Source organism: Aplysia californica, unplaced genomic scaffold (assembly GCF_000002075.1).
Source record: "Aplysia californica isolate F4 #8 unplaced genomic scaffold, AplCal3.0 scaffold00432, whole genome shotgun sequence".
Taxonomy (NCBI): Eukaryota; Metazoa; Mollusca; class Gastropoda; order Aplysiida; family Aplysiidae; genus Aplysia; species Aplysia californica.
The window spans coordinates 500,435-524,680 of NW_004797702.1; the positions used below are offsets into that span (position 1 = coordinate 500,435).

A 24,246-nucleotide genomic window follows, 5' to 3' on the forward strand; every position below is an offset into this window, starting at 1 on the left:
GAAAAATGGTCACATGCGTAAAAATCAGTTGCACTGCAGGTTAAAGCACCAACAGTTGACTGCCCCTCAGATTTAGGAGGGAATTGCAAAAAAAGAAAAGCAGCACTCAAAGCTATACAATGTATATATATGCATTTTGGAATATTTAGCTACCATATAAATTACATCTCAAGTGATGTTATTTTGATGAGAAAAATATGACAACACTATCACAGATAGAGTGGATAGAATTCAAGCCCTGTAACCCGAAAGAGGCTACCGGTACTTACATCTGGTTCTCTTTTTCCAGCACATTAGAGACAATATAACATTTTCATGGAGACCATATCATGAAAGCAAAATTACAAACCTTCCCATTCCATTCGTGTGTCAAAAGCCCAAAAGTACCGGCAGACTTCATGTCCTGTGATGCCCTGAAGAAAAAGACAAAATTCAGTGACTGAGAAAGGCAATCTACAATTAAGTGCTCTAAGTAGAGCAGACAGTGAAAAATGAGCCTATTTCTTTTCTTCTATTTAGTTCAAGTAAAAGTTTTAAGGCACAAGCAACACAATTAGGTGAAATAAGTGCTGAAGACTAGAGGGTTTACAAAAGGGTAGCAAACAAAAAAAAAGGGAGCGAGGATGAATGATTTTTTGTAGAAAAGAAGGAGTAAACTACACCAGAGCACCCACCAACTACCCATCTTTTGTTCAGTCTTAACATGTTTACAAAAGCCACTTTTTAAAGAAACTTAAATTTTTCGCTTACTCCACCATCTACCCTGAAACACATAAGCCCAAATCTTTCACTTGTCAGTAAACCTGTTCAGTTAGTGTTTACAGGAAGTGAAACTGGTGACAGCATTCCCTGATGTTTCCATTGTGTGATTACACCTATGAAGAGGTGGATCATTATCTATTTTACTTTTCTGAAAAAAAAAGACATCTGGACTACCCCTCCATCTTCTCACAGCAGACACAAAATGCATTCTAAGAATCTGCACAATAACTGAGCAGAATGTGCTGCTCTCACTTCATTACACGATCTATAATTATAATACATCACATAAATTGCCTTTTACCTTCACAGTGCAAACAGCCTTCATTGGGTCGATAGGCACGCCATTTTCTTCCAGTTCCCTCTTAAACACTTTGAGGTCCCCTTGGTCCACGATACACGTCCACCCATTCTTCTCCTCTGCTGGCTCAGTCAAAAGACGCCTCAAATGATTGTCAACAACTTCATTAATCTAAAAGGAAAGAGCAAATTCAATCTCAAATCTCAAAATCTGAAGTTCACAAACTGAAAAAAAAAAATGAAAACAATTATTTGAAACCAAGCATCATAACATCATCCTTAACAAGTACATTAACTAAGTAAGACAGTCCTTGACATCTAAACAAAAGCAGAAAGTAAAGTACAATGAAAATTCTTATTCATTAGAATAGGGTTGAACAGAAATGCTAAAACTTCTACAATTAACTTTTTACAGATAATAATGCAGATAATTTCTATGGTGCTCACTCCAGTGCAAAACAGCTCTCTATGCTTTACAATGCCTTCATCTTAACACAAAATACAATGAACATGCATACAAATATGCTCTTTTGATTAATGGTAACGCGCAAGTAGACATTCAGGTTATCATAGCCCATTCTATGACGATATGCAGATCACATTATGAACATGAGAGTACTATGAATATGATGAACTATCAAGATGGCATTTCGTTTAAGTTTTAGAAAGAGTTTACAGCACATCATAAAGTATATTTCTGAATCCCTCTATGTCTCTCTAAAACTTGCTCCAGTCCATCATTTCCAAGTTGAAAAAAAAACTACTTTAGAGTTACCGTTCGTGCACTTCAATACGCTTATGTAGCTGTTTGGAGGAAAAGTTATTGCAGTTTTAGTGTGGATACTTAAATTTTTGGGTGTGGCTAGAGGCAGCCCAGGTGGGTGTGCCTTCTCAGGGAGGCAATTGAGGTGCAAATGGTTTAAATCCTGTGGGACAGTTCCAGACAAACGGAGAGAAATGAGAAAAGGACCTCCCAGCAAATTTTTGACCTCCCTTCCTATACTGGTCTCCTGATTTGAGAGATCTTCGTGGGATATACATTTGAGTGAAATTACTTAAATACGAAGGGGCTTTATTTTTTTACTTTGCATACAAAACACTTTTACTTATTTTTCATCTATTTCAAACTAAATTTGAATTGTTACACAAGTAACCGACATCATGTTAATGCAAGATAATCCTCTTTTTAAAGAAGATAAAATCACTGAAGAGGAGGCATTGGATAATGACATCATACACAAATGAGAATCAAAACGTACCTCTTTGTAATAATGGTGAGATGGAGCCAATGATATTGCATGGTCTGGTTTGCTCGGGGAGTCTGTGTTCTTTTTCTAGATAAAAATATACAGAAAAAACATGACAAAGTAACTAATGTAGGCATGGAGTTTGCATGAACTTGACATGAGATATGATGTTTGGCCTAGTGAGGAATGACTTTTTGATTTACAAAACCATTTACTTTTTAGTGCCAAGGAAAATGCTGAAATCTGTTAACATTTCTGTACAATTTCAGACAAGTTTTTCTACTACAAAAGTATTCAAGCAAAACAAAACATTTTCAACATGGAACACCAAATTGAAGAGTTCTAAAACCTTCTTAATTCTTTGTGTATTTCCCTTGCAACAAATGAAAATGAAGAAAGAGCTTTTGCTCAACATGTGGAAATGAAAAAACAATTTCTATAAAAAAAAGTAACAGTATCTAGAAAAACAGACAAATGAAAATTAAATATAAAAAGGTCATAACAGAACCCAATCTGTGCAATTTTCTGCCAAGACACATTAGAATGTTCCTGAGAGAGCCACAAATTATGTAACAAAAATTTTGGGTAAAAAAATCTCTGATGTCACAGCAATTTTTGTAATTAATCTTTCCACATCGAGCATTTATACTCTTAGCTAATACGAATTATTTACAACTCAAATTATAGCTCTTTCCTGTGTTGTAACTCATACAGTTTTGTGTCTAATGAAAAAAAAGAAAAATAATCAACTGACAGATGCAGGTCACAAATGAAACATGAAAACTGCTAATTATTTGCAAGTCTTCAACAAACAGTGAAGATATAGCAAAAATACTAAATGAAAGTAGTTGGTGGGCATATTTTCTAAAATAACAGACAAGCACCCAAATCTTTATACATCGCTTGTGAAAGAAAAGTCCATGCAACATGACAACCATGGCAACAGAACATTTGCTTCAGGAATGTTTACTGTAAGATAGACTCACTCTTTGGCAACTCGGGAGAACTTTGAGTAACTGCTGCATTTGAAAAGAAGTTTAGTATCATTATATAATTAACAAAGAAGAAGACAGTGCTATCTCAGATGACACAGTGCAATGTACACCCAACCCATCCTACTCAGGGTGATCGAAATAATTGCTGCAATAGAGACATAAAATTGGTAAGCAACGAGTGTATTAATTAGACCTAAATCAAAAGGGGTCAGAAAAATCTTAAAAGTAAACAAACCTTTTCCTCTTCCTTTTCCAGTTTATCTAAAGTAGCATCAACAGCGTCATAAAATTCATCTTCTGTTATCATGCAGTGTGGTCCCTCCTGAAACACAAAGACATTATTTTAATAATGATAGACAGCATTCGTATAGTGCAAATCCCCACTCAACAGCTAGCTCTATGCGCCTTACAATCTATACTATCACCCCAGCAGACAGGAGAGTATTCTGAAACAAGCTCAACTTCCTGGGAAGCATACAGTACAAGCTGCCATTTATAGGTGCTAAAACACGAACATACTGACAAGATCTTTCAACGTCTATGGCCGGGTACCCATTTCCACCTGGGTGAAGTGACGAAAATTCGTGTAAAGTGCCTTTCCCAAAGACACAACGTCGGGCCCGCGGCTCAAACCTCTGAACCCACAACTTCACGATTACTTCACTACGGTAACAGTATTTATGGTGATAAAAATGTTCAATGGATTTTAATATTTGAAATATAAAACCTTATCATAATATCAAAATTATGTATACACAAGAGATATGTTTCAAATATACTCACACAGAAAATAATTACTATTCTTTCAAGAAAAAAAGAATCCAGCAAAACATTGTACATGGTCTAAAATGAGATATAACCATAATGTAGTTTGTAACTAAATATGTTAACTAGAAGTACAGAGAAGCAGATATGCATTGACATAGTCATGAAGTAAATTAATTCTTTTAAGGTACATGCATCTTACCATATCATTTTTAAAAGCATTCACTGAGACGCTGGGAAATGATGAAAAAAATTCTTCGCAGAATGAGAACATTTTTTAAAACCATTTGGATTCTGCCTTTAAACGACAGCATGTCTGCCAGGGTCATCAATGAACGATGCCTTAGAGGCCAGACAATAATACACAAAAGAAAAAAACACACCAAAATAACAGAAGAAGGGGAGAATATTTGACCCTATCAAAGGCACTCTCTAACCAAGGACATACTTTGTCGACTCCAAACACAGAGACTTTACTTTACATTCTTATTCCACAAGTACACACCCAAGTTCAACACAAACCTCATAGTCTGGTCCTCCAACAATGACTTTCTTGTTCCTGTCGGACATTAAGGTTTTGTATGCATCCTCAAACTTCTTCCGTTTCTCCACTTCCTGCAGACAAACAAAAGTAGTTGCATCATAAAAAGTTTAGTAGAAAGAGTTTTACGGCACTTGCAACACAATAAGTGCCGAAGATTAGAGGTGTTATAAGAGAGAAACAAACACAAAATAGAAGGAGGGGAGATCAGGACGATAGATGTTTCATAAAAAGCATTTGTACATTTATATAAATCTTAAACAACTGCATAATGAAAATCATTTTTTTAAATAGCAATAACAAAATAAAGCATTTATACTGCTATTTACCATATTCCCTTGAAGTTCCTCACATAAAATATGAGGGGTGCACTCTTCTACACCATTCCCACTTCTGCCCCCCCCCCCCCCCCCCAAAAAAATGAAACCAAAGAGCACTCACTCTATCCATTCTCTTTTTCCAAGCCTCTTCTCTCTGACCCATCAGTTCTATGCAGTGGGACAGAGTCGCAATGATCCCTGCTGTGGTGGCTTTGAAGGTGAAGGCTTCTCCTTTGAAGTCCACAGCATGCCCCCCATGCTGCTGTAGTATGGATGCTACAGAGCAAACAAAAACAAAAAAAGACATAATGGACTACAACAAAAAATAAAATAAATAATAAATAAGCATCTAACATTGTTAGATGAATGTTGCTGCGGTAAGATTATGAAAAACAAACATTTTCTAAAATCAAAAGTACAGATGGCGAAAGTGATCGGACTTTCCAGTTCAAACTTCCTCACTGACTTCTCTGTATTCCTCAGTCAAACTGTATTCCTCTGTCAAATAAATGGTTGTAAAATAATTGTTTGATGCAATTTACTTGTTAGAAATAATTCTCCAGACAGAAGTAGTGAGCCACAGATGTATTTGTCATTCCTCTGTTTTTTGTGATAGAAAAAAAAACGCTTTGTAAAAAAAAAAAAAACGAATCAGAAAACTCAAACAGTTCAAGGCCCAGTAGCAATTGTGGGCTGAAATGAGGACTAAAATTTTAGTATTGTAAACTGACAAGATATGGTCGCTTTTAAGGACAAGCGAGCTAACCCATATTTCGGTGGTTTCCAGAAATCTTGACCTACACCAAAAGTGGGCATCGCCCTACCTATAGGAGAAGTTTTGGTTTCATTGGTGTGTATCTTTGTTTGGTTATAGAGAAAGCTCTCCTTGTCTTTTAAAGAAACTGAACAAGGGCAAAAACTTTACCTTCAATTTTCTCAAAACAGTAATTTTCGGGATAGCCCCCTTGTCCTTAAAAGCAACCATATATTCCTGAATGTAACCAATGTTATTTTTTATTCAAAAGTAAAAAGTCAGAACTAAAAGCACAGGAAACAGTATTGAACCTATTACACAGCATTAACAAAACATGCACTACCTTTCCTTTCCAAGTACTTCTCGGTACCATCATACACCTAAAAACATTGCATTTTACTTTTACTATGAATTACTCGTATGCAATATCTGGCAAAGATCTACAGTACTGCCAATCAAAAAACATTTCCCTGAAAAAATTTACTTCCTAGAAAAAAAAAATTACTACCCAGAAAATCAATCCCCACACCTGTTCAAAAAGGGAGTTCATTTGCGCCATCAATAACATATGTGAGGAAGCGTGGTGGAATTAGGCTCTCGTCAAAATAATGAAATTGAAGAAAACAGCAGTTTTCTCCCTGATTCGCAATTTTTATCAAACTTTTGCTTTTTGGCTCAACACCTTTTATGTCCATTTACGAACACATTCCTTTGAGGATTTCACCGAAAACGTTGATTAAAGGTACAAAAATATAAATCTACAGTTTTCATGGACTCTCCAGCTTTGGAATTTACCAAGCTTTGGCGGCCATTTTCTCACTAATTTTACCTCTTAAACCAGGTGACCCCCACCTCCTTCAATCCAAAATATCTCCACTTCTATTGAAGATGGATGGGTAATTTTTTCATTGAAAGCAAGACAAATGAACAAGCTTTAAGATGATACCAATAACTCAATATGCCCAAAAATTGACGAGAGCCTGATTCCACCACGCTGCCTCACATATTAATATTACTTATGTGTATGGAACAAAAATAACACACAACAAAGTCCAGTTGACAAAATGGAGGATAGACAGATGATCGCACGCTAGCTCGCCGCTTGATTTAGATATAATGCATGCACACAGGGTGACTGCCAAACAGGCTTCTCAATTTTCCAGGGGGTCATCCATTTTCCACGGGCATGTTACATAACAACACACACACACACACAATATATCCAGTTAACAACATGTCAGTGTCGCACTGGGGTCTTGTTTGACTTAAGCATTTCAGTCTGTAATATTTTCCTCTCATCATTATTTAAAAAAAGAATCCTGCTTTGAGCATACGGAAGGGCCTAGAACCAGAATATCTACTGTCAAGAACCAGTCTGGGTGTCATGATTCATATTATGAACATGAAAGACAAAAAGTATTGCTCAAACTCAAAGTAGAGCAATAACTTGAATGGCTCAAGTAGACCCATGCAGTGTGAAAGTTGTAACAACTGAGGGAGGGCAAGATGCAATGACACTGAAAATCTGCCAGCCTTGAACAGAAAGCTACAATATAGTTATAATTTACTATCACCCATCCAATGAAACGCACACACTTTAGTTCAATAACACGGCTTACAAGATGAAAGATCCCAATTCCATACATGGCTTGCACCAAAGCGCTTTGTAGAGAGCTCTACATCTAAACAAAATTCTTAAATTTGCATCCAAGTTTTTGTCCTCTGATGTTGCCTTCAGCCCTGCCCCTGAGTGTATCTTTAAAAAAAAAATCAATAATCCCCTCCCCTATTCATAGTCCTAGGCCTATAATGCGAGGCGCAAGCGCGCAGGTTCACTGAACGGTCACGATGGCGAGCCCGACAATCTAAAAATCGGACAGAGCTTATTTTTTTGTTTCTTTTTCTTTTCTCCATAAGTGACAGCACAGTGATGAGTCCGAGTATTGATTAAATTTTATGTGTACGGCGACACAGCGTCTATATTGCGCAACCTGCTTGTTACAAATGTTGCGTTATCAAAGTATCGCCGGTAAATTTCTGAGTGGTAACGAAAGCGAAAGTAGATCTTGATTTTCCCAATCGGAGTCTCATACAATTCCGTCTGCCGCCTGTTCGCGTGAAACGTACTCTCGGACCGGAAAAAAACTGAACGAATATTATATCACAATCGCAACCAGCAAAAATGAACTTACTGACCTTATCGGATTTGGTTTTCAAATATTTGAGTTCTGCGATACTGATACTACTACTAAGATCGATCCCTCAAAATGACGGCAAATACAAAGAATAAAAGACATGCAACGCGACAAGCTGTCTAGAGTGTCAGGCCTCTACAAAAGATGGGACTTTGTAATCGCTGAGTACCGCGGCTAAGACTCTATTCTCTAAAAAGTCTTGCCGGGCTCATTACTTTGTACGCAGGTTTAATTTACGACTGTTTACTACTGTCATGGCACATTTACTACCATTTACGACCTTTACGATCAGGGCACTGAATTTACGATTTTTTTACGACCTTGCTGAACTCCCTGAAAGAAGAATGTACTTACCTAAATCTTTGCCTTTGAGACCTTCTAGTCTGTGACTTGAGTGCACGTCATGAGCAGAGGCACTATGTGGTAAGTCCAGATCATCATCTAAATCATCATGCTCTGACACTGTGTTAAAAAAAAGTCAAAAGAAAATTTGAACATCCATCTCCCCTGATATAAAAACTGTAAGAATAAAATAAATAAAATTTAATTCTGTTATAAACCAGCTGACTGAAATCATCAAGGACATGGTAAGTAGTTGAGCTTTTTTACACTAATACATAATAGCAACCACAGTACACCAAGAAGCAGACCAGGACACTAGTAACACTGGAGAAAAAGAAGTAACGATATAAGACCAAAGCTGAGACTCAGCTTATAGCTCACTCTAAAAGTGAGCCATATTTTTTTAACAGATTAAATAGGGAACACTTATTATATTCCTTGTATTTGTTCGAGTCAAAGAGGCATGTAACTTCATAATAGCAGACAACAGCCTGGACAACAGGCAAAATAAAAGAGATTTTTTTTAAAAGACACTTGATGAACCTTGGCATACTCAAGTAGTCATTTTAACAAAATAAAATCAAAGCAAAAATTATAGCAAAATTTTCAACAGCCAAGTTGGTGACTGACCACAAAAAAGATTGGGTTGAAAACAAAGATACAACACATATCCTCTCCTAAGCTCACAAACACCAGTCACTGTTGTCCTCTCAGTCTTACACTGACTTTGATAAACTAAGAACACTGATTCCCTCACTGTTGAATATGCTGAAAGTTTTTTCCATCAGAGAAACCAGTAACCAATTTCAACTGCACTTATCCTCCAGGGTAAAAAAGTCCAAAAAAGTTCCTCCTGGACCCTCACAATGAAAAGCTGTAGTCTTCCATTATAATACTACACAAAATGTTGTAAGAATTTTGATCATTTACCAAAAAAAGAAAGTATTGCAAACCATAGAAACTGACAAAAGAAACGAACTACAACTGAACACTATGAAACTTTTAAAAGAAGAAAATCAAAGGTAAAGAACAGTTCATCAATGAAGAAAAAAGGTCATAGTTTCCTGAGTAACTGGCCCAAAGTATCCGGCAAACACATGATGCATGTTTAGACCAAAAAAAATATAGAATTCATATTTTCATATATGCTAAAAAAAAACACCCATTCATTAATGGAAACATTTAATGTAAAGAGTTATACACATAATATACAGTTAGCCTTCATTGATCATATAGTTCATACAATGAGTGAACCCATGTGAAGAATACATTTCACAACCCGTCAATACGACCCAAATTGCAGTGAATAAAGGAGTTTTCCAGCTCATCATTGAAAGTACAGGTAAGATCAACTCTACTTCTAAAAACATAACATCATACAAAAGTGATTACAAGCCTGATGACTTGATACTTAAGAGAAAAAACTTTCAGACAGCAAATTTATCCCCAATATGTGTGCTAATTACAAAATCAAAGATGTATCATTCTGAGGTCAGCTTACACTCTTGTACAGCCCCATGCGTCACAGCAGATGCACAAGAGTCAAAGTAACTCTGCAAGGTGTCAATCTGTCGGCAGAGAATGTCCCGGAAAGTCTCCATCTCTGCCAGCTTTTCCTTCAACCCACGTCCCCGCTGAAGAAGCCATGTGAATAGACAAGACAAATTTACATTATGAGTCATCATACAACCAGCGACTGCCACTTCCTTATTTGTTTGATTCTTATCCATTTGAAACAGCAAGACTCATTTGGGTATTTTTAGTATCACTGACTAAACAAAACATGAGTGTTTCCAAAGCCATATCCTTTTGGCCCATTAACTTTCATTCTTCACATCGTTTTTTACTGATAACAAGGCCACAGGTAAAGTGACAGTTTTAAAAAAGCATAAAAAGCACAAACCCAACAATCTATTCTTCATTTAATACCATAGTCAGTTCTTAGCTTTTAGTAAGGCTTTCATGGCACTTGCATCACATATAGGTCAGATGAGTGTCAAGAATAACGTACAAAATAAAAGAAAGACAAAAGATAACGACAACAGATAGCAAACCCCACCAGAGCACCTGTCAACCACTCACTCACCATAGTCACTTTTGCCACAGAAAACAATTATCACAATTTTTTCAAATGAATCTGCTACACATCTATAACCAAGGGAAAGCTACAGAATAGAACACAAACCTTCACTTCAACAAGGATAACTACATCCAAGTATGTACACACACATTCTCATCCCTTTTACATAGTTAATTTATATACCAAATTTTTGCATACATACATACATAACACATTATCTGATCACTTATGATTACTTTGCCGCATGAAAAATGTTCACAAATGGTTTCATAGAAATGAAAGCAGCTAATCAAATATGCAAGCCTTAGGGCAAACAGGACTTCTATTATTATCCTGTAACTCTCTACAATGCTATGTATTTTTGTTTCCTCCTATTTATCACTGAGTGGCAGAGAGCAAAAATTGCCCGGTTCACTTGTACATTGATGATAACATGCACAAAAAGTTAAACGTTTTCTGGTTGAACTCAAGAGAAGAGCATCAATATAAAATGGACTAGGAGCAGGTGAAAATTTGAACAGAAAATAAAACTTATAGATTTTTTTCTGCTCCTCCCCATTACACCTCAAATATATTTTCTTAAAATGACATGTAACAAGAAAATGTAGCCCCAAACAAAGCCATTTGACCCTTCGGCCTTTAAAAAAAAAAATCTTGTTTAACATCTTGGCTATTCATTCAAAGAACGATTGATATAGCAGACCAATGACAGAGAGCAGACAGAGATCTGGTCTACTACACACCTTGAATGACGATGTCGATGCCTGGGATATGCTTGTCCCCGAGGCCAGAGAGAGCATCGAGCCATGGCGCCGAAGGTTGTTCTCACTGCCATAGCTGGAGTCTGCCTGCTGATGGTGAAACAATACAACTTTTTTCTTTTTCTTTATTAACCGATTGTTGAGCACAGCAACTGGAAAAATTAATTGCCCAGTGTATGAACATTCTCCCCGTTTTCAGGAAAATGCACATTAAAAATGAGGACAGCACCAGGAAAACACTGGAAGCTGGGTTTTTTTTTAAAGAATGACACAAGCAAAATATATATTTTCTTTAAGGGAAATATAATAACCATGCATTGGTACAATATTTTTCAGTTTTTTAATGTGCAAAAGTCTGGCGAGGCTAGAAATCTTGTTCGGAAAAAAATAATGAAAATTAATATTTGTGAGGCAGCGTAGTGAAATCAAGCGCTCGTCAAAATAATCAAAGTGAAAAAACTGGCATTTTTCCGCAGGTTTGTGAATTTTTTTCCAATTTTTGTTTTGTGGCTCTAAACCTTTCTGAGTAGATTTTACTGAAAACCAAAATTAAAGGCACAAAAAAAGTAAATTTTCAGTCTCCATAGACTCTCAAGCTAAGGAAATAACTCATCTTTGGTGGAAATTTTCTCACTAATTTTACCTCTGAAACCAGGTGAACCCCACCTCCATCATTCGTAAATATCTTGACTTCCATTCAAGATAAATGGATATTTTTTTCATCCAAAGCAAGACAAATGAACATGCTTTAAGATGATACCACCAATAACTCTACATGCACAAAATTGACGAGAGCCTGATTCCATCGCGTCGTGACACATTTTATTATGTAGGCTAAACCTAATAGAGTGGTCACATAAAAATAAAAAGGATTAAAAGGATTTTAATTTTTTTTAAGGTTTAAAATCAGGAGTGAATGCTAGTGCACGTTGAACAAGGTATCCATTAACAACATATAAAATCTCAAGGGAGCTAAGACTAGACAAGCAGAATACTGTTATTCTATCCATGTTTATCAGAAAATATATGCGGTGAGATAATAGAATATATGTCTTACATTTCATAGAACTAAGTACATCTAATCTACCACAACATTCTGCTACAACTCGGACACAAAACGCAAAGGTTTTCATAAACTATATCAGTCTGAAAAAAGAGATGAGGTAGGCGCACTAAGGACAGAAGGAACTGCTCTTGCCATAAGTAATTCTATCAGGAGAAATAAATAGGGGATCAAATTAAATAAATACAGCGTTCATCGAAAATAAATAGCATTTTTTCTTCATTGTGACCATTCTATGTCAGTCGGACAGAAAGTCTGAGTTAGACCACTCATAAAAAAAAGACTGACATTTCAAATTCATTCCAAATTGTCTACCCTCAACCCCAAATTGTCATACCCTGATAATGATATAATGATGCATCATCTTTTATCAACAAGCAAGTGATCTCACAACTGTTTATAACATGTTCAACTGACTAACCAGTGGAACAACAATATTTCAGGTAGAATCAGAAGGGGATGCTTGTAGCAGCATTTAAGTTTCTAAACGTAAATTAAGGGTTCTTTCTTGGTTTTAATAAGAGTTTTATGGGACTTTCAACAAAAAAAGGTCATATTAGAGCCGAAGATTTGAGGTGTTATGTTACAAGAGAGAACAAACACCAAATAAAGGAGGAAAGAAAGGTTCGATCTAGAAAAAAAACCCCAAAAAACAGATATACTCAACCCACAATGAGGGATCACATCTTCTAATTGACCTATCTATGCCCTGTACACCATTAAACCCATATAAAAACAACTGCTAAGAGCATAAAGCAAAAAAAATCATGACATCTTATGAAATTCAATAGTCTGTTTTGTTGTTTTAGTATGGTTTTACGACGCTCGCAGCAGCATAAGGTCATATGAGCGCCAAGGGTGGATGTCAACTGAGAAGTCCATACAGGGAATCATGCTTACTCTGCTCACCTCTCTAGCCTCAAAATCACAAAGTCTACTTCGACTATCAAGGCACCCCGGAAACAGAAGTTCACAAGAGAGTGACAAACATACAAAAGAAGTAGAGGAACAAAGGACAATAGTAAGGATGAGGAAAGAAAAAGCAGCAGTTCCCCCTATGTTGTTCCGGCACAGAATGAGCATGACATTGATATATCAACCCATTTTCAATTCTACAGTGCATAAGAACATGTTAATATCCCCCCTTTGGGTCAATGGTCTCATTTTATCTAGAGCGAACAAGTCAGAAAAATCAATCACATCAGTTAATCATGTATACACTAGTATGCAACATCTGTGCAAATATAGAAATCACATTTTGTAAGCGGGTACTTACGATTTAGCCCTCACACACACAAACGCACAAACACACACACAAAAGGAAGATCAATAGAAACAAGCAATCAATTCACAATCGTCAAGACCCTCAACAGAGTGTTGCTGAGAAAGGTAAATCACATGTACCTTATGCAGCTCAATGGCATCAATCCAAGTCTGTCTTTCCTCAGGCGTTGCTGCTCTGAGGTACCAAACGCTGTCATTTACGCTGACATCGAACCTGCACTCATCAAACTGATGGGGCTGGAAGAAAAAAATGACTCTCTTGAAAAACAATTCTGAGTTTCCATTCACTCAAGCAGATCAATGGAGCTGGGTGGCGTCAACTGTTTAACTGTGGGCATCAGTAATTTCGTTGAATATTTCTCCTAACAATAAAACCAGATTTTTAAAAAAAATTATTTTAGTTATGTGCATGTCCATTCCTTTTTTTGAAGACAAGAGTGCCGTTAGGCCTATAATATTGTGCAGGTAATGCAGATCTGAATCTCAGCAAAAACAATTGTGTTTCAGAGAGTTTTTAATGTGTCCGTTCCCATTGACTATTGAGGATGTCAGTTTGTAAGTCCTGCCCCTCAAAAGACTAATGATGAGTTGTATGCAGAGTGAAATTCAATTCAAACAAATGTGTGTTTAATTAACAAAAGCTGCAACTCCACTGTCAACAAATTTCTATCGTAATACATTTAGAATTCATGACTGAGACCGCTTGTTTAAAGGCTTGGTTGCATTCGAACACTTATCCTGGAATATTTAGCAGAGACATCAAAACTTGATCGAATTTCATGAAACTCTAGTTTTTCTGTGAATTTAACTTAACATTTTCCTTTATCTTCTCTCAGAAAATTATGAATCTTAAATATAAAGGTCGGTGTGCATTGGACCTTAAAAAAAGCTGACCCATTCACAGTCATTTCTTTCCCTTCATTAGCATAGCATTGTGACAGATGCTGTTTATTTGTTTCAATAAGTTATCAAACCATAGTTCTCTGGTTCTCACTTGCACCCATAACAACATACACCACTCATACAAATAGCCAAATATATTTTTACCTGTGTTTTTTATTTAACTTTTTTTTATCTCCCCTTCTTTATTTCCCAATGAGCAAGAGTATTGCCTACAGGCCATTAATTCACCATAGAAGAAATAAGGGAAGTCAAAGAATAAGAGTTAAGCTGTGCCCCTTAAAACCACCTTTGAACACGGTCTATTTCGTATTGACCAGGTTCTTAGTTAAAACACAATCCATTATACGACATAAAAATCATGTACTAATCCCAAAGTATGAAATATTCGAAATATGACTGAAACATCTTTGAGAGTTAGTTATCTAGTTTTAATTTACAAAAAAAGATAATTTTGAAATGGTTGTAATGCCATAACACTATACGTGTAAGAACCCTAAACAGCAAACAAACAACCGGACGTTTCAAAATTTAATCAGGCTTAACATTCCTAAATGAAAGCTAATTAAAGTGCCTTGGGTGAAAGGTTCCGTCACAGCTGCCAGGGTGATTAAGGTCACCGAAGACGGAGATGAATACTACAATAAAAAAACAAATTGTAGTCTGGACAGGCATGAAGTACATCTGATTTAAACATAATTAATCAAAACATGAACTTAAGCTCAGTCTCTATGCTTAAATTTGCTTTACACAGCCTCAAAATAACTATTAGACTACAGATACAAGGAGCTGGTTTAGCTGAAGGTTTACCGGAGTCCCACCCAGGGGTGAAACGTCTACACTTTCATAATTAAATAATCACTAATTCCCTTCCGTCATTTGAGAACATAATCTCCGTCAAATACACAATACACCCATAGATGTTGGCTTTATAAATTTAAATAATTTAAATTTGACCTATGTGCACAACACTCAAAATTGTTTCATTGCATCATACCCTGTTCACCCTTTTTGAGCCACTTTTATTTAAAGCAGTCACAAGCACTGATTATGTAAGCTAACAATTGGACTGGTAAAGTCAAGTCCACCTCAAAGAGATAAGGGGGGTGAACTCCTAAATATCTTGTGGCTGCTATGAGTGCTTCTTTTTTTCCCCTAAACTTTTTACCGCTCTACGATCAGGTCCAGATATGATTTCCTCGCCACAAAAAGCTAACCAAGACAAAGACATCCAAATTTGAAGCCAAATTACTAATTTTAATACATAATTAATTTTAATATTGTCATCTCTGCTTCTTAGCCGGCTTCTGTTTGTGTATTCACATCTTAACTTTAGATTTGCTGGTGAAAAATCTTGAGACCATTATTCACACAGCGTTTTAAACATTTATAATTACATTTTGCCCACAGTAGGAATAAAATCATGATTTATCATCTCGATTATTTTTAATTTTGACGGGTGAACATACAATTATATGAATTCAGGATTTGTTTTCATTCGCAACTGAGTGATGCCGCCTCCAATAAGAAGTTTTGTTAATTACGTTCCTATTTTCGGAAAGTTTTTCGTGTGTGGGCTCATTTCTACCTGGTTCTTCCTCTCACTTTGATTACCTTGTCAAACAAGCTAACGTTCGTCCCTGGTCCCACCCGATCGACCATGGTCTACTGTGAAGTCTCTCTGATTTGCTACAGTGATGAAAGTACAGGGGGCATTTAGATTTAGACCAAAGTTGGTAACATTATACAATTTTATTGCAGTGTTTGTGGGTAGGTTGATTCATGTTGTGGTGTCTCAAAGAATTTTAAAGAACTTTAAAGTTTGTGCTTCTGGTTCATATTTTACTTTTATATAGACCCATCTTATTTATAGATATTCTAAAGCACTTTTCCTGTTCATTTCTATCTGCTTTACACAAATTTTGACTTTTTATAAATACAGTATAACACGTATTGGTTGAACGCTGAAGACTTGAAATCACGCATCCTTCCAACTGTGTCTGCGGTCCCTTTTTTTTTCTTCTTTATACCTGTTACATATTTCTCTCGAACTACGGATTCTTCGAACTACCGAGGCCTGTCCCGACGAATTCGAGCTATCCATGTTATAATACTGCATTCCACCGTTTGTGAACATGATGCTTTTATTTTAGGAAACAAATTCTATAAGGCCCAATTGTACATTTCACTAGTTTTTATTACACATAAACTTGGCCATACCCCCCTGTTAAAAAAATTTATGGGGTTTCAGCATGCGCCCTTGTATGTTACCATAATTTTGATGTTTTGGAAATGGTTTGATATTTCTGGACAAGTGATTTGTGAGGATTTTAGTGGCCATATGTGTATGTATATATATATATATGAGCCATTGCCAAAACGTGGGGGAAAACACACACATCTCACAATAGTGTGCATAAAATGTGATGCATTAGTATTTATTCCTCCAAAAATTGTACACATGTCAAATATAGGATGTAGAACCTGCATTAGCAGTTTCAGACCCTATGTCAGCTTTATAATCTTGAATTTGTAAATTTTGTGCCAAAAATGTTCGTTTTTTTGTGATTCCTGGAGTGTCATTTTGAGCACACCAATGCAAACTTCCAAGAATGTCAAAAATTTAGTATTTTTGGCTTGTTTTTTTTAACCTGTGCTTTGATTCTATGCTATTTGTGATCGAGAAAGGTTCACTTGCTCAAGAAATCAGTTTATTTGTTTGCAAATAAATGAATAATTCGGATCACTTGTGCGTCAGTGGTGTCGTCACGGCCTAGGAGTTTCAGAAAACACCATTATTTTTCAGTAGAATCACCACAGCTGGTTAAATCTTTTTGCTTTTCGTCGTTTATTGAATAGTTCAAAAGCCGCGATGCGCGAAAGGAACATCGGGTTCCTAGATCTACGATTTCGGTCGGCTGTTTAACATTCACCGTTAATGGCGTCACTTTGCGATATAATTGTTTTCTTGAGTGACTTCCCCTTACCCGCTCCCCCAGAACAGCGGGAGTAACAGGGTAAAGAGAAAAACGAAAGTAGTCATTGCCGTCACCCTCCGGTTACGCACAAGAATCTTTAGTTGAATGTGACGTACTGGATTGTTTTGCGTGTTTTTAGGCTACCCTATTGAATATTTTAGTGAAATTGTGGTGTTTACATTGGATTCCTGGAACAAGAGTGTGATGTGTGAACAAACTTCGAGAGATGGATCATTTCTGTGGTTATAGATTTAGCTTTTGTGCTTAGTGATGACGTTTGGGGTGTCGTCATGCAGCCGTACAAGACTGACCGACGTACTAGAAATTACATTGTCCTAAAAGCAAACATTTTTTAAGTCATGTGTGCTCTTTTTACTCAAACAAATAGACAAACATGTCCTTGTTTATCTGTCTAACTCAAAAGTACACATTTGTTCTTTGTTGGCATGATATGCCTTTTCCCAATACATTGTGTCATTGTGTCATCATTGTTATGTACAAGTAATATTTTTCATAATTGCTAATATCAATAAGTTTTCAATATATATTTCATACATGCAAGATTCATTTAGAAACAAAATACGCCTTTATTGATCTGTGTATCTCTTAGTGCAAATTTGTTCTTTGTAGGCATGATTTTATCTTTTCCCAGTATGTTTTGTCATCACTGTTATGTACAAGTACTCTTTGTCATAATTAGCAACGTAATTGTGATTGTCGACTGTCTTTGATATGACCTGGTATCTGTTTCAAAGCAAAAGAAACCTCTCCTGGGTTTTTTTATTCTTAAAGTGCGCTTTTCTCTCTGGAGGCAAGACTTTTGTCTTTTCCTGTACATTGTGTCATCATTGTTATGTACAAGTCATGTCTGTCATCACTGTTATGTACAAGTCAGCTCAATTGATTTTGTGCTTTTGCCTCATATTAGTTTAAAAATTGTTTTACACATGTGTTTTTCTGGTACTGAGGCTTTGATAACTGTATTTAACTATTTGTACAGCCTTTCACTATTGTGATGTGTTGTTAATGATAATGTCCAATGTGTATCCTTTCTTGTACATAACAATGATGACATGTTGTGTGCACTGCGTCATTGTTACAAAGCTTGTCATTCATATTACCATTATGAATGGAGTTCATAGTGTACGAAGTCTTTGATTACTAAACAAATGGAATTTAAAGTCCATAATTTGCCTTGCTGCTTATCTGTTTTTGTCATCACTGTTACATACAAGAAATACAGTAGCTGCCAAACCAATAGACCCATATCTCCAAAACCGTACGTCTCCTTGCTCTGATACTCTAGAATATGAGCACTAAATGTCAATCTGTGACTGACATAAAAGAGAGTCAAATTGGTAAGAAAATTTTTTTTGCACCACTGAGTCTCAAGAGTATCTCACGTTTTGGCAATTGCTCATATATAAAGTGTGTGTGTGTGTGTGTGTGTGTGTGTGTGTGTGTGAGTGTGAGTGTGTGTGTGTGTGTGTGTGTGTGTGTGTGTGTGTGTGTGTGTGTGTGTGTGTGTGTGTGTGTGTGTGTTCTGCAGTAAAAATACAGCATCAGTTTCGCTCCCCAAAAAAGTACATCTACATGCTTCTAATTTGGTGCATGTCTAGTGTTTTGCAATTTGCATCTCAAGTTCTCCTTTTTAGTCAATAGAACATTTTTATACCATACACGGCGAACAAACACCACTCTTTTAGTTGGCTCACCGATGGAGTGACAGGGTCACGGCGGGCCGGTCACCCAGAGGTTACTAACTCGACCTCCCGCTACCTGCGTCGGTAGCCAGTGAAATGAATTTTTCAACACATGTTTTATCGTCTTACACAAACAAAAAATACCACGGCTGCTAACGTTTTGGAGTTAGATGCTCTTAAAATGTATGTCTATTTATAGTTAGCCAAAAGAACAAACACATATTGAATGGCTAATAACTTATAAGCCTAACATCAAATATTTACGAAACTGTTACGTGTAACACGAAAATGTGTTTAGAAATTGACTCACTAAAAATGTTGTTTCCAGCACGAACATAGAACTCGTCATGAGCATAATAGCCAAAACGCTTCCCTGCATTCATGACTTTTTGTATCCAAAGGAATGAGTATCCTCCTGAATAATGATATACTGACGTATCTTCAATATACAGCACCGATTTCTTTCACAAAATGAACATGTACAGACTAAAAGTATAAATGCAATTTTTCTTTCTAAACATATCCAGCAGCACGCAATGAGGGTGCTTTTAGCAAGAGATGCAACACAAAAATAAAATGCATTATGTCTATCTGGTTTGGGATCCTTCGTGCTCTGGCTTCCAGTTTTGAGATCGCTTGGTGGCTGCTTTCTGTGTCCTGTTCTCCCAAAATTCAGAGAGCAAACATGAGTTGTTGTATGTGTGGAATACAGTATTGCTATAATATGTGTTGCTTTGGGATAACTTTGCGGGGAAATAGCGTCTGAATGCGGCCATGTAATCGTCGATTGCTACGAAGATTTCCGGAAGTGAAAATTGTTCTACTGGTTTGAGATGTGATATTGCAGTGTGAACATGGCTAAATCTTTCATTGAGAAGATTGAATATTGCTTCCAGTCAACTTGCTTCCTCAATTTTTGCAGTTTAACGGGAGTATTTTCTTGTTTCTGTACAAATTGTGTTTGTTAGTTTCTTGTACGCATGAGGATGGAGGTATGCTTGGGGTGTTTTGCGATGTTTGCTTGAAATGGATCTTTGCATGCAGCCACCAAAGCAATGCCGACAAACGGAGCAGGAATTCACATTTATGTTACTGTCAAACGCACACCACATGTTCCTACTAGCGTCAACAGCTTTTTTGCGGCATGAATTGAGGTGATGTAACACCATATATCTCCTTTTGATATTAGAAATCGTGGTAAAACACTTAGCGGAATACAACTGTTCATCTTGGTCCCTCACATCAATCCCATAAATCTAGAGAATAGCTCCTGGCATTGTTTTACATAATCGGGGCTTTCTGTACTTTTTTTGTTTGACAGTTAAAATTAAACGCCAACACACCCAACAAAGTTCACTCAGAGAATCTCTATGCCTCTATCTATATGTGTGACCGACCCATTGCAGTTTAACAATTTTTACTTAGGAACACCATTCACTAACTGATTGCCAGTCATGGCAAAGTGCAGGAAAAACAAAATTCCCATTATTAGAAAATGTGATTTGATGGCTATCACACCGCGCAAACAGAAATAAACAACAACGTTTCATTTTGGAATGATTTGTAATTAAATTTTATTAACGACACTTCCGACCACTTAACACTCACAATTTAAAATTGTTAATATTCCCAAAACGAATCAATGAAAAGTGTTGAAACTTTCACAAGTTACCAAGAAGACGTAGACGAAGCGAAATTGGTGAAGAAATAGATTCTAGGGATAGAGTGAATATCATTTTACGGCTCATGAAATTAAGGGAAGAAACACATTCTGATAAGGACAAGATACAACAGCGCAGTGCACGAGTTGACCCCGGTCAATCCCCGACCTGACGCGTGAAAAGGCAGGTCACCTGCCGGTGATTTATGGCCCACCACGGGGGGGGGGGGGGGCGGACAAACTAAAAGATTGCTGAGATGGTATTTTGGACGCCGTGCATACACACACATTGGTAAAAAAAACTTTACAATCACGAGATGCAAAAACATATTTTTAAAATTCTTAATGAGCAACGAGAAACAAAATTGTGCCTCAACTTAATCCTAACCATCTATCATACTGGTCGCTGGATGCAGAATCTAATTCCTCCCTGATATGACAATCTTTTTTCCAAGTTACCCTCAACCCAACCAGTTCACTAACAAATAGCTCAGCACAGCAGGGAAATACATCTAGAGATACATTTTCACTTAGAAGCAAGCACTATAGTGCTGTCAAAAATTTGTTGCTCAATAAAGTAAAATATTTCCTAAATTATCGAACATAGACTCTCTTGCTTTTGCACATTGACTTTTATACACTTTCTCTTAAAAGATCAATTTTTTTTTAGATTTTACACCTAATAGCTGTATTCTAAAAATTCCTTAATAGATACTGAAAAAAAATCCAAGTGGGTCGTTTCTACAGATTTAATGCTGGGGCAATCTCTTTTAAAAGCAAGTCTGTCATGTTTTTCTAATGGCGACATTGTGTTTATTGAAAGCATGTTTTAAGAACCTCTAGTGCAAAAAAAAAGTGTTCACTATAAAATTTATTTCTTGTAAAAAGTTTTGTCACTAAAAAGTGTCATTAGTGAGCTTTGACGAAGGCCATACATGTGTGTATGCAAAATGTGTGTGAGAAGCAGGAAGTGCTGTGAACAATCTCATTTTCCACATGATGGCGAAAATAAAATTTTATCATGAATTTATGAAGAAGTTTTTTGCAGTGGCTACGTTCACGGCGCCATGAATGTTGTTCTTTGAAATTTAAGAATGATCTTGCTCACTTCACCCCCTACCCTTTTCCCTTTTGCTCCTTCTTTTCTCATCCCCTCCCACCCCTCTTCCCGCCTTGGCCTTCTTCTATTACTTGTTGCTTCTAACGACTTATATTTTCAAACTGTCGATCCTTGCCGGGTCCGCAGCCGGGAAGAGGATCGAAGTCGTGTCCCGCGCGCTGAGCGACCGAGGCCTTGTCCACCGAGGCTGTTTTGCGGTGCTCTCCTTTGCCCTCTGTAAACTCCGTTGAATTCGGACCACCGCAGCATTATTTTTAAGACGAGTATTCCTGTGCTGTTTACTCATTCACTCTGAGTTTGAACGAACGTAGCGTTTCAGTCATGCCTCCGTGCCAATGGTTGAGGATTCAGGGAGCCATGAACGTAGCAACTGCGAATGTGTTTTAATCTGGGCCTAGCCTTAATTGTTGAAGGAAAAATGATTAAGTTAGACAAATTGATACAAACTGCTGTGCAAAAGTATGGGGGGACATTGATTCACCCACTAAAGGGATATATTGAGGATCAGTTGCACCTCAAATTTTTTACTGCATAGAGGAGGTTGCAACTTCACATTGTTCTTTACAATACATTTAAGGCCAGCTCTATTTCTCCGAACGCTCATGAAAATAAACTAGAACTCTATTTCTCCCAACAGCTTCCATTCTCGAGATTTTTTGGTTATTGCGAATGGAGTGGCCCGCATGTGTGCGTGTGTGTGTGTGTGCGTGCATGAGTGTGCGTGTGTGTGTGCGTGCGTGTGCATGCGTGCATGTGTGTGGGCGCCTAAGGCGTGAACGAGGGGGGGGGGGTGGAGGGATTTTTTTTCTCTCTATTTTAGTTTTTGCTTTATTTAGGGGTGACTAAATGCAAAATAGGTTACTGTACTGCCAAAGTCGAGCAGTCTTGTTTTCTCGCAGTAGATTACCATTTGAAGGCATTTTCAAATAAAGTATAGTCCGGGAACGTTGCCCCAACCACAATTGAAGTATCTAAATACATTCAGACATCTAGAGATCTAAAAATCTCTAGCTCTTGAAATTGGAATTCGATGCAAAAAATGCTTCTCCAGTCTTTGCAGAGTGGCAGAACAATGAAAGATGACGTCGAACTCTCGCAAAAAAAACACAAAAAGACTTGAGAACCGATACCATTTGGAGAAATAGATATAGAGGTCCAAGTTTATTTTCCCCGAGCATCCTGAGAAATAGTCACTTCGTTTTTTCGCACACATAAAATTAAAGAATAAAAATTAGGAAGTGGCTATTCTCACCCGGGGTGAGAATAAAAATACGATCGACCTCTCATCCCGGGTGAGACTTGCCACCGTAGGCTATTCTCACCCGCTGTGAAACAAGACCTGTTTTTCCTAATTTCGGAATACTTTCTATCGATATGGATGATCAAATGGATAAAGGCAAAGAAAAGATTACGTTATAGCACAAAAGTAAGCTAATTTTATCGACTACAAGGATGCTATGGCTATTTAATTTTTTTAATTGAGCCGAACTACGCGGGTCGGCATTTTGTTTTGCCCGGAAGTTCTCGCGCTACTCCTCTCTCTCTCTCTTTCTCTCTCTCCACTGCCCACAGACACAATTGTACGCTTTTAGTAGGCTAACAGTAGTAATGGAACGTTTGTTCACGGCACAGAATTCTACAATTTTTCTGTTTCACAGTGTAGAATTCTGTGTTTTAGGGTGAACGCAAAATTGGTTGGCCTAGATCTAGATCTAGGCTATAACGGTGAACGCGCACCGGGTGAGAATAGCCAAAAGACTCGCCAGCACTATTCTCACCCATAAGGCACAAACTCAGAAGAATCATGAGGCAGAATTGTTTTCTAAATATATTACAGGGAAAGAAGAGCAGTAGTGGAAGAAGCTTGCTCACTGACTGGCTATTGTTTACACAGTGTGGCTGAGCCCTGTGAGCCATCGTTAGTATTACACTGTTTACAATTGACTCAATTGTAGTTTTGTAGCCTAGATATCTAGATCTAGATCTAGATTATCTAGATCTAAATCTAGATCTATTTAGATATCTAGATATCTAGATCTAGGTGTTGAGTGTTAGTGTTAGTTACTTACCGTTACACCAGCCTTCAAAAGTGAAACAGCCCCTCTACATCCAAAAGCAGTCTCATCTTCAGATTTATAGTAGCTAATTGTACTGTCTTTCAATACAATATAGCGATCCTGCCAACCATGTAAATAATTTGTCCATTTACAAAGTGTGCCACACAGTTCGGGTAGAGGCTCGTCTTCAAAATCGTCCTCGTCATCTGTTAAACTCAGAACATTTGTTTCTTCTGTCATAATTGCTTGGTTGATTTCACTTCAGTTTATGTAGTCATGTAAAATGTCATGCTAGCTCTGGATAATCTTAAATCAATTGCTATTAATAAATCATATGGCTTCTAACATAGTATTGAGGTCTGTGACACCTCGACCACCATTTGTTTGGTTATATCGCCATCTTGAAATATGTCTCCCAGGAG

The 24,246-nt window shown here is 37.1% G+C and overlaps 1 protein-coding gene across 2 annotated transcripts in view; it reads right to left on the minus strand.

Annotated features, from left to right (window-relative positions):
- Positions 1–24,246, minus strand: part of LOC101845635 (ceramide transfer protein) — a 34,800-nt gene extending 10,554 nt beyond the window's left edge. Inside the window, exons 1-11 of one of the 2 annotated variants that reach the window (XM_005104701.3) lie at positions 23,837–24,246; positions 13,527–13,643; positions 11,042–11,146; positions 9,720–9,852; positions 8,231–8,338; positions 5,049–5,203; positions 4,589–4,681; positions 3,537–3,623; positions 2,319–2,393; positions 1,064–1,231; positions 350–413 (exon numbers count right to left, since the gene is read on the minus strand). In XM_005104701.3, the coding sequence (XP_005104758.1) occupies positions 350–413; positions 1,064–1,231; positions 2,319–2,393; positions 3,537–3,623; positions 4,589–4,681; positions 5,049–5,203; positions 8,231–8,338; positions 9,720–9,852; positions 11,042–11,146; positions 13,527–13,643; positions 23,837–24,064 (1,333 nt within the window). In that variant the 5' untranslated portion in view covers positions 24,065–24,246. Of the gene's footprint in view, positions 1–349; positions 414–1,063; positions 1,232–2,318; positions 2,394–3,536; positions 3,624–4,588; positions 4,682–5,048; positions 5,204–8,230; positions 8,339–9,719; positions 9,853–11,041; positions 11,150–13,526; positions 13,644–23,836 lie in introns of both variants that reach the window. The other variant, XM_005104700.3, reaches the window with a different exon arrangement.